The 9818-nt window shown below is 36.3% G+C and overlaps 2 protein-coding genes across 3 annotated transcripts; one reads left to right on the top strand and one right to left on the bottom strand.

Annotated features, from left to right (window-relative positions):
* Positions 1–1294: 1294 nt before the first annotated feature.
* On the top strand, positions 1295–2100 carry LOC142530622 (SKP1-like protein 21). Its single transcript, XM_075636444.1, has 3 exons — positions 1295–1487; positions 1663–1875; positions 2011–2100. Exons 1-3 carry the CDS (start codon positions 1452–1454, stop codon positions 2098–2100), a joined length of 339 nt encoding a protein of 112 aa, XP_075492559.1. The 5' UTR covers positions 1295–1451.
* Positions 2101–3895: 1795 nt separating this feature from the next.
* LOC142531198 (signal peptide peptidase-like 4) lies at positions 3896–9818 on the bottom strand. Of its 2 annotated transcripts, none has more exons than XM_075637272.1 (14): positions 9503–9818; positions 8465–8623; positions 8288–8399; positions 7864–7983; positions 7606–7757; positions 7314–7496; positions 6442–6476; positions 6177–6333; positions 5920–5973; positions 5732–5824; positions 5493–5635; positions 5078–5148; positions 4402–4485; positions 3896–4252 (listed from the first exon to the last, which is right to left on the bottom strand). In XM_075637272.1, the coding sequence occupies exons 1-14, from the start codon at positions 9635–9637 to the stop codon at positions 4143–4145; spliced, it is 1608 nt and encodes a 535-aa protein (XP_075493387.1). In that variant the 5' UTR covers positions 9638–9818; the 3' UTR covers positions 3896–4142. The 2 variants fall into 2 exon arrangements, with proteins under 2 accessions (XP_075493387.1, XP_075493386.1); XM_075637271.1 differs by having other exon boundaries at positions 6177–6339; positions 9503–9816.

Genomic DNA, 9818 nt, shown 5'->3' with positions numbered 1-9818 from the left:
CCTCGCTCGACCGCACCGCCCTCGCCCACAGCCGCCTCGTCAACCGTACTCAAGTGCTCGCACACTCGCGCATCATCGCCATCACCCTGCCACCTCGCCTAGCAGCCCCTCGCGGGGCCGCACCGCCCTCGCGCACAGCCTCCTCGCAACCCTACCTGAGCGCTCGCCCATCCTCGCCCTCGCCCTCATCCTCACCCTGCCACCTCGCCTAGTAGCCCCTCGTCCGGCCACCCTCTCGCCCCACACACCATCTCTCCCAACCCCGTACGCCATCTGCTCGTCCCCTTGGCCGCACGAGTTATGACGATGACGAGACCGAGGCACCGTTGGATTTTATTATATTATGTTGATATTTATTGCACGTTTAGTTTAAATATAAGTAGAATTTGATTTTTTTTTATATGCAATATCAATCGAATTCAGTTGGATATATATTAGTTTAATGTTTTTTTTTGGAACAATTTTTATTTAATTTATTATGTTTGATAAATTTTCAAAAACATTATTAAAAATTTCAAAAAAAAACATATTGATACATACAATTATAAATATGTAAAAAAATTATTCATTATTAAAAATTTAAATATTATAATTTCAAAAATATTATTTAAAATAACTAAATAAAAAATCGTCGCTAATTATAGCGAAGGTTTTACATAGTCCGTCATTATGTTCAACGACGACCGATATAATGACAGCGGTCAAAACCGTCGCAAACTTATTTTATTTTATTTTATTTATAGTAAATGCATCCAACAAATAATTATTTTTTTTGCAATTTTTGGCTTTTCGAGTGTATTTGATTAGGCAATTAAAAGTTGCTTTAAAAATGATTAACTTTCTGTATTGTCCAAGATGCACGAACTGGTTACTTCTGCTATGAATTGATATATAGAATTTAATTTTTTTTAATATAGTTAGAAATCAATGACACCAAAGCATTAGAAAAACTCTTATTAATGAAGAAATTATTATTACATATGATTTGAGGAGCCCTTTTTTAAGTATGACTAAAGCACCACACCCAAATTCTCAGGTACAATATTGACCGGATGAAATGCTACTATTTTCAGAGTTTGCCTGGATCTTGGTCAGAAGATATTTTGGGCACAGTCGACAGCACTCAGTATCGTGTCATCAATTTTGTACCTGGTAATTTATGCTGACCTCAATGATGGTGGAATCCAATATCTTTACCTGTATAAAACTGTTAGATTATTTTCGTATAGATGAATGACAAGCCTCACTACTCAATAACGTGATAATTTTTAATCCTTTTATTTTGGCTCTCCTGTCTTCGGTTTACGTGTAAATAATACAAGAAGGTAGGTTTTTAGATGAATGTCAATGCCAGCCATTCTTTCCTCTAGTAGCGGTGGGTAAAAATGGCTGTTGTTTAATGCCCTTCATTTTGAAAGTATTTTTGTGGACTTTAAGTTGTTTTCATTTCAATGACAGAAGCTGGTAGTGAAATAGTCAAACCTGAGGTATGTTTTCATGTCTGTTTTTCGCTCATCTGATATTTCTTAGTTCTCACAATTCAAGTACATTTATTTTGATTTGTCTTTTCTTTTGCGTTTACGTATGATTATATAAAATGTCTTTTAACTTCATTGTGTTGCTCATTCATTGATAAAATGTCTTCTTGGTGCACCCTAGCAGATGCTGAAGGCTTATGTGTGGCTTCGAACTTGTGATGATTCGATACAGCAAAAGGTTGCTATGCTTTGTCCATTCATTTGTCATGAAATCCACTCAGGCATGGGATCTTCTAAGAATTATCCCATTTCTCTTCCTTCACGGGTTAATTCTGGCATGCTGAGGTTAATACTTGACTATTGCCACTTTCATCAAGAACCAGGCAACTCTAATATGGTTACCACATGTTTGAGTACCTTAAAATATTGCGAAGTTTTATATTTTCACTTGATTCGCGGAGGAGAGTCTTTTAGGCGATCATATCATCAGGTTCAGGGAAATAAGTTCGTTATTTCTTCTTCTTCGATGCAGGAGAGGAAGTCCTTTGACGAGAAATTTGTTCGAATGGTTACTAAAAGGCTGTGTGAATTGATGCCTTTAAGGCTCATCATTCCTGAATAAGTTCCTAGATATGAACAAAAAGCTATATGTGGCTCCTTGTATTATTAATTGAGATTTTGAAGTCCGGTGTAAATAATCACTATTTCCAGAGTAACTGTATTTTGGTTTGTAAGATGTGGTGTATATTTTGGTAATTTTTTATGTAAATATATGTGCTTAAAATGATTTACAATGGTGACACAGGCAGTTTGCCTGTGTTCCAGAGTGCCTGAGTTAGCTCTGCGATTAAAAAAAATCTAGGCAGTTGATTGTATTGCAACTCTCGCCATGTTCTATCAATGTTAGACTAGACTACCTAGCTCTTTTTGTTAAAATTTAGAAATGGATTTTATTACTCGATAGATTTATCATAATATCCAATTAGAAGAGAATCTTGAAGATAAATATAGGATGTACCCATTCAACCAATTTGCCTATCATTGAAGTTCATTTTTCATAATTTTTAATCTTCAATGCTGTTTGATTCCTTTTCTTTTGAACTCTTATTGTTGTTTCTATGCTGCATATTTGGTAGTGGCGAAATGGATTCTTACCTTCCTGGTAAAATGAAGTCAAGTAGTGACCAAACAAAAAGTCGTTGCCATTTAGAAGAAAATTGTTTTTCTACTTGTTCTACTCTTCTTGTTTGTCATATACATAAGAGTTATAAACTTTATTGATCAGGGAAGTCGACGACTTTGCTAGAAGGTTAAATTCAGATTGGTCAGAAAGAATGCAACAGATTTAGTCTCTGGGTCAAGAGAGAATATCGCTACCATTGGCAATTAATGGAAACGGTTCCTTGAGGAGATTCACCAGTAAGTCTGATAATGTTTTTTCCTGAATCTGCCCTTTGTCTTCTACCTTGATTTTCCAATATGTATTATATTTTTATCTGGTGTCCGACATGATACTATGTGAATATATAAATATCTATACATATATACACAATGATTCCCTGTTCAAGCATCCGCTACGAATCTACACTCTTGCTTTGTTGTGCTCCATCTGAGCCTCATCCCCCATCATAACTAGCTTAAATCTGTTCCGAATCTCTGCCTTAGCACCTAAAATTTGCTTCTCATAGCGTTTTTTCCCTACCCCTTTCCAGGCCTAGATCCGCTCCCGCGATGATCATCCAGAGACACCTAACTTCGAAGCAAAATCCGGCCAAAGCATATTTTGGTCATTCTTGTGTCTGTTACGGTGCCCTGGCACTTCAAGATAAAGGAGGATCAATGGTTCTCCAACTCGAATCCTGGTCATGCATGATCTGCATACCAACAGGACTCCACGAGATCTGGAACATGTTAAGAACAATACAAATTTTGAAGTTCACAGACAAGTTTCCACATTCCGAGAGATTAAAATTTTGATGTTTTGAATTGAGTTCATGCATCTTCACAGAAAATGAGTATGTTTTCAGTTTTTGTCAATGAGTTTGTTATATTGTACTTACAAACAAAAGATCATGTAACTCGAACGTCAAGAAGCATTTGCAGGTTTCAATGCGCTATAAACTACTTCGACATTTCAATAAGATGATGGTCAGTCGTGATATATATTTTGCCAAATGTTTGTTATCAGCTCCTTTCATTTTAAAATCATTTTTTGTATTGGTTTTCCGATGCCCAGCAATCTCATACGGTCCCTCACTTTGGAAAACCAGGTTTCTAAGCCATGTCGAATCGAGTTGGACCAATATTTCGCTTACGAGTTTCGAATTCAAGATCTCGTTCAAGAGAAACCACATCACTGGTCCCTCTGATCTATTGTCAATGTCTAGAATTCTTCAAAATGCAATATACACATGTAATATACACACACATCAACACGTTTCTTTAATCTAATCTTTAAGTAAACTTCACTTATCTAAATTCTGTGATCCAATTGATGTTTCATCTACTGTTTCATGCATATATACAAATACATATACGTTAACATATTTCACTATTCATCTAAATATATATGAAACAGGAGATGAAACACACGTGACAAAATATAAACACAAGGTACCCACTAAGTCATTATGTAAACTGAATTAGATTTAAAATTTGAAGTCATCATCGGTCATCTGGTTGAAGTTGAACGTGTGGACAAACTCTCCCCGGATCCCCTCGGTTCCACAGATGATTCAAATCGCCTCTCTTCTTCGCCAATGCTATGAATGTGCCTAAAACCAGTACAAAAAATACAATGTGAATCTATTGTAGGGTATGCTTGAAGTTAAAATTGATGATAAGATAAAAATCTATTAGGAGTGTCATGTATCCTACTCGTTTCCTTGTGATGAGGTTCGACCTCGTTTTCATTGTTACTTACCTAGCGTGAAAGGGACGATGTAAAGCAGAGCCGGTTGTCCATGTCCGTCCATCAAGTTTAAAGCCACATAAGTGGTGAGAAGCCCTGTGATCATAAGAGATTGAAATATGAGGTGAACAAAAATGGCTATAAGTAAACAGACAGAGACAAGGGCTTTAACTATTTTTTCTTAAAACGATATTGCCCATCCGTTCCCAAGCCTACTACTAATATTTTCTCCAACAATGTCGAAAGTAAAGCACTGAGATATGAATGCCATAAATTGAAATGATTATTTTCCAACAAAATTTATTGTGATCAGAAACACATTCACAATGCAAGAGTAGGTTCTCAGCAACATGTTTTATGTTTCAGTTCTCCGAGTCTTTAGTAAATCATATTTTTGAAGGGCAGATTCCATCGATCCCACGAAGTTTGTTCTGGTTCAATCTCGAACCACAAAAAAAAAAAAGCGACGAAAGGAAGGGCACTAAGGACGTCGTCTGTGGTTAGGCCATTTTACCTATGTTCGCATTCAAAATTCCAAGTCATTCACTCCGATATATCTTTATATCAAGTAAAAAACGAAGAGTGGATTAGGACAAATGCTGCTTATGCTAGAAACGTACGCATTGGATTACAAATTGTTGTCATCAATAGAATTCTCATTTCAAATCAACTTAAAATTTAATCATACCTAAACCATAAGCAATCATTGCCCACAGAAAGTATCCATCCTTCAGACTTTTCTTGGACAGCCAATCATATCTGCAAGGATGCATAAGAAAAAATTAACAGAGTGGTGATATTTGAATATTTAAGACCGATGAGGGTTTACAAAAATGAATCGAAATATTTCAGCACATGTCTTCACTGGGATATGAATATCGAACTTTAAGATAAGTACGATTTGAATAAAGTGGCGTAAAAAACATGATTCTAAAAAGAAGAAAATTCAATAATATGTATGTAACTGGAAACTTTGATTTTACAGAGAATGATAGAGACAGGTCATGTAGGGATCTCAACTAGTTGGAACTAAGAGTCATAGAACAAGAAGCATTAATAATCTAACAATCACGTGGAGGACTTGACAGCCATTGAGCTCAAACCTCAAGGCAAATGCTATTACTAGTCCTGGTAAAATGACATCTCCAAATCCAATGATACTGTATCCGCCCCAAGGATCAAACATTCGAGGGATTTTTAGCAACATTGGGATGCCATCTTCTCCGCTTCCATCACCACGAGCTACCTAAGAGACCAAGCAACAAACTTTAGTTTAATCCCATAAAAAATCACATATGCTCGATGAGTTTCAACAAATAAAATTCATGTAGTGCTCACTCACCACTATCATGATGCTCTCATGGAACCACCATTTGGAAACGAAGACCCAAAAAATATCATACAAGAATGCACAGCTCAGTAGAACCGTGCCCACCTGAGGATGATGTGGAAACGTTTGACAACAAGTTATGTTTCTCCGCAGTGTGAACTACTTCATTGATCTAAAAGAATTTGAATCTTGGTTATTACCTTGAGATTTGGAACTCGTATTACTTGGAGAACAGTTATAATCAACGCAATTCCCTGTTCCAGAGAAAACAAGTAATTAGGCCTCATTCCATTCCGAAGAAGAAGTTACATCAATAAGGAAGATGGGCAGACTATGGAATTTAGAGTTATCGGCGTCTATGAAAACAAACTGAAACACATGTTGTTCTTATAAATCCATGGGAAAATGCAATGAAAATGGAAAGCAAACTAAAAAGAAACAGAAACTGCACTCATACAAGTATATCTTGACCAATCCAAGCAAAGGAGACACGTCGGAAAACTGCCCATAAAACAGCAAATGCTATGCACGAAGGAGAAACAGCAAGTGTAAGATAAGCTATGGCTCCCAGAAAAGGTACTTTTATATACGATCCGGCAGCACGTTCAAACCATCTGAAACTATACTGAATTGTTTTAAGTCCAGTGTTTCAAAATCCAAAGCATCAACTCAAATCCCATGAAGCACAATACGCATAATTTGAGGAAAAACACAGTACATACCTTGATAACAGAGCCACTAGACAAGTTTGCAAACCCTGTAAGCCCAGCAAGACAACGAACCAGCATTCAGTAAAAGAGAAAATATTTATGTATGCAAATGAATGTACCCTTCATTTAACTGACACTAGTGAACATATTCAATACATAAAACATGATGAATATACTTCTTAGAAACAAATCCATCATAATCAAAACTCATACATTTTTTTTTTATAGGAAACATTATTTTATTAATTATATGATAATAAGGATTACATCAGTGGACTAGAAGTTCACTGTCCTAAATCAACATATTAAAGCGTGAATATTTCAATGATACACATAATCCCATTGTCTTATCAAATCAAAAACTGAAACATTATCGAATTCTTTATGGTTTCCAATCCACATGGCCACGTTAATCTTTATCTTCTCCCAGCAATTATCAATAGTTGTCTCTTTTCCTTCGAATATTCTCTTGTTTCTTTCCAACCAAATCGTCCAGCACAGGCAATGAACCACGACTTTCCAAAATATTCGTCCTCTTGTTCCGGTTGGTTGTCCCAAATCCATGCCGAATAATTCTTTTAATCAAAACTCATACATAGCATATGTAGTTAAAAGGATTCCTCACTATTATCATACTGCATTACAAGTTTTGGTGAAAACATCCTATACTAAAATTCCCAAAATCTTTGTATTAACTTGTGAATCCTGTAAAGAACTCGAATGTCTGATTATGTCCTACAATCTACAGAACTTTACCATTTTTTACCAAGTTTTGTTGAAAATATGCCCATAACTTTAAATCACAATCCTCAATAAATGCAAATACCTATCTGTTGACACATGAATCCTGAAAAGAACTAGTGTGTTGCAAAAGATTATAATACCTCCATGCCACCGATGCAAAACACAACCACCAGAATCTCAATAAACACATGGGACATCAACTTGTAGAGCATAATTAAGAACATAGAAGCAATCACAACAAACAAAATTGCTGATGCAATGTTGATTTCCATGACACCGGTGGAACTATATGTCTCCTTGCTGAGGTATTCATCAGACCCATCCTGCCAGATCAGCATAAAATGTAAATTGTGTGACAATGTATATATATATATATATATATATATATATTACCACAAAGTAGAGTGCTAACTTCAAATCAGAATGCGCTACCTTCAAGAGCTTCTCCTGCTCAATAGCTGCTTCTTTTGCAGTCCATGTAGACCAATAAGATGCACATAATATTGTACCAACAGCCATTAGCCAGAGGAACACCTCAGCAACATCAACCGCTGGTCGTTTTGGAGAGTACAACTGAATGGAAACTGAGACAAATGCAAATCTATAAAGGAAATATTATGAAATACCTCATATGTATACACAAACCCGAAAACGATAAAAGTTAAACTGTTCGAAGGAAAGCCTAATTACCATTTGAGTTATCCCTCGTACTCTGTATCAAGGTTGCATCAACATCCAATGAGAGCATAACAACCGGAATGTGAACATTTACATCGGTTTCGTTTGCCTTACAAACCATCTTGAAGAGTTCTGGAGAATTTGTTAGTTAGATCATAATGGAGCATAATAACATTGATGTAGGGTGGTATTCAGCACGAAACATACATCGTTTTTTTACTGGGACATTAGGTTCAAAAATAAGAAGAGTAGTCACCACTTCTAAAAAGTTACCTACAAGAAGCTGTTGCTGCCTAATCACAAGAAGACAAAAAAACTACATCTATACATGAGTCAAATTGGAAGTTTAATATTAAATATGCTCTATTACAGGAACACAGCTATTAGTTTCCAATTTAGAAAACCGCAATTCATGAGGCTGATAAAGAAAATAAACCTGTCCGGTTGTTTATTATAAGTAAAGCTGAAGCTCCAGCAGCTTCTGCCATGTCTGCTTTGGTGACAAAACTGCAATTTCCCCGATGCGCCAACATTACCTCACCTGTAATCTACACAATAGCAAAGGGCTGTAATATGAGGAAGATTCCTAAACACTCAATTTAAAAGAACGAACCTTGTTCTTAGGTTTACTACAACAATCAGGAGGGTCTGCAAGAGCAACTCTAGTAAGGTTTGCACGCTTCTCTTTCGATTCCAAGGTGGGGCCAAATCGAGCTCCTACACCCACAAACTCTGCCACTTCTTTACCATTAATCCACACTGGTACTTTAACCTATTTAAGTGACAAGCATAAATGGAAGTTAGAAAAGGTTAATAACTTAACTCGATTACATTGTTTGTAAGAATCTACCAATGAATGGAGCAAAAGTTATGAAATATGGAGGCGTCTCCAGTCAAAACTTCAGCATCGTAACAAGAGAATGCTACATCATATTTAACATAGTACATAAAAACATCAATTAAACATGTGGCATGATAGAAATTTAGTAATGCTGCTCCACTTATGACCCACTTTACAGCACAATTTATGTCTTTTTGGAAATTGCATCCTCATATTTGTTACATAAGGTGTAAAAGACACAAAATGGAACCATGAATTAATCAGGGACTTTAGCGGAGAAGAAGTAAACGCCCAGTAAAATGTCAAAGTGCCGGATAAGTGCCAACATCCCACCGCATTTACTTTTAGCTTCTTTCCCTCTATAATTGCAGTTTCCTTTCCTAACTATGTCCAAGATCCAGGTGCAAACAAAAAAGTGAGACATCTATGTATCGATGTGAAATCTATCAAATTCAACAGACAACTCTCACATGGCACCAGATGAATAAGCAGACAAAAATATAAGACAGAAGCAAAAAAGCAACAAAAGGCTAGCATAATATTCCAAGTATCAGCTTTACTAAATACAAAGACACTAACATATGACCCAAAACTCTAAAGGCTAATTATTCAATAGATACAAATGTAACAGATTATAAATGGGTGAACAAAAGACTTTCAAGTCTACACCCCCGTTCTATCGGTGCCGAGACCTGGACTCGGTCAAAAACCAAGAAAGCGCACAAAAAAAACCAGCTAATATGCCAGGAAATGCAAAAAAGATCGATCTTTAACATCAAGAATCGATGAAAAAACAAGAAGAATTTTTACCAGTACAAAGTTGTTATTGCAACCAGGCCTCGCCGGAGCGAAATCATCTTGATGAATTATGTCGCCTGCAAACACTAGACAACCACTCAACAACGCAAAAATTGCACAGTAGAAAGCTCTGTTCTTCATCTCCATCAACCCAGTAAACAAAGTTCAAAAGTCAGAAAGAAGAAAATTTTCCGTATTTGAAAAGGAATGGTTCAAAGGGTCAGCTGGCATTTATTCAAATTTTAATTGCACTTGGAATATTTTTTCCCAGAGATGTGAAACCGGAGACAAAGTGATTAGAGATATACACGAGTGATTCATGGGAAAT

The sequence above is a fragment of the Primulina tabacum genome, chromosome 17, assembly GCF_025594145.1.
Source record: "Primulina tabacum isolate GXHZ01 chromosome 17, ASM2559414v2, whole genome shotgun sequence".
NCBI lineage: Eukaryota > Viridiplantae > Streptophyta > Magnoliopsida > Lamiales > Gesneriaceae > Primulina > Primulina tabacum.
Note: the sequence above shows the minus strand (reverse complement) of the source record. Positions and strands in the feature narration are given on the sequence as shown.

What these genes read in the sequence shown, in the direction of transcription:
- LOC142531198 (XM_075637271.1), bottom strand. Translation starts at nt 9,637, where the DNA reads ATGGAGATGAAGAACAGAGCTTTCTACTGTGCAATTTTTGCGTTGTTG. An exon ending in TTTGCATCGGTGGCATGGAG is followed by an intron (nt 6,477 to 7,313) that starts GTATTATAATCT and finishes CTGGGCTTACAG; the next exon opens with GGTTTGCAAACTTGTCTAGT. An exon ending in AATGATTGCTTATGGTTTAG is followed by an intron (nt 4,486 to 5,077) that starts GTATGATTAAAT and finishes TTATGATCACAG; the next exon opens with GGCTTCTCACCACTTATGTG.
- LOC142530622 (XM_075636444.1), top strand. Translation starts at nt 1,452, where the DNA reads ATGACAGAAGCTGGTAGTGAAATAGTCAAACCTGAG. An exon ending in GTGAAATAGTCAAACCTGAG is followed by an intron (nt 1,488 to 1,662) that starts GTATGTTTTCAT and finishes GCACCCTAGCAG; the next exon opens with ATGCTGAAGGCTTATGTGTG. An exon ending in AACCAGGCAACTCTAATATG is followed by an intron (nt 1,876 to 2,010) that starts GTTACCACATGT and finishes TCTTCGATGCAG; the next exon opens with GAGAGGAAGTCCTTTGACGA.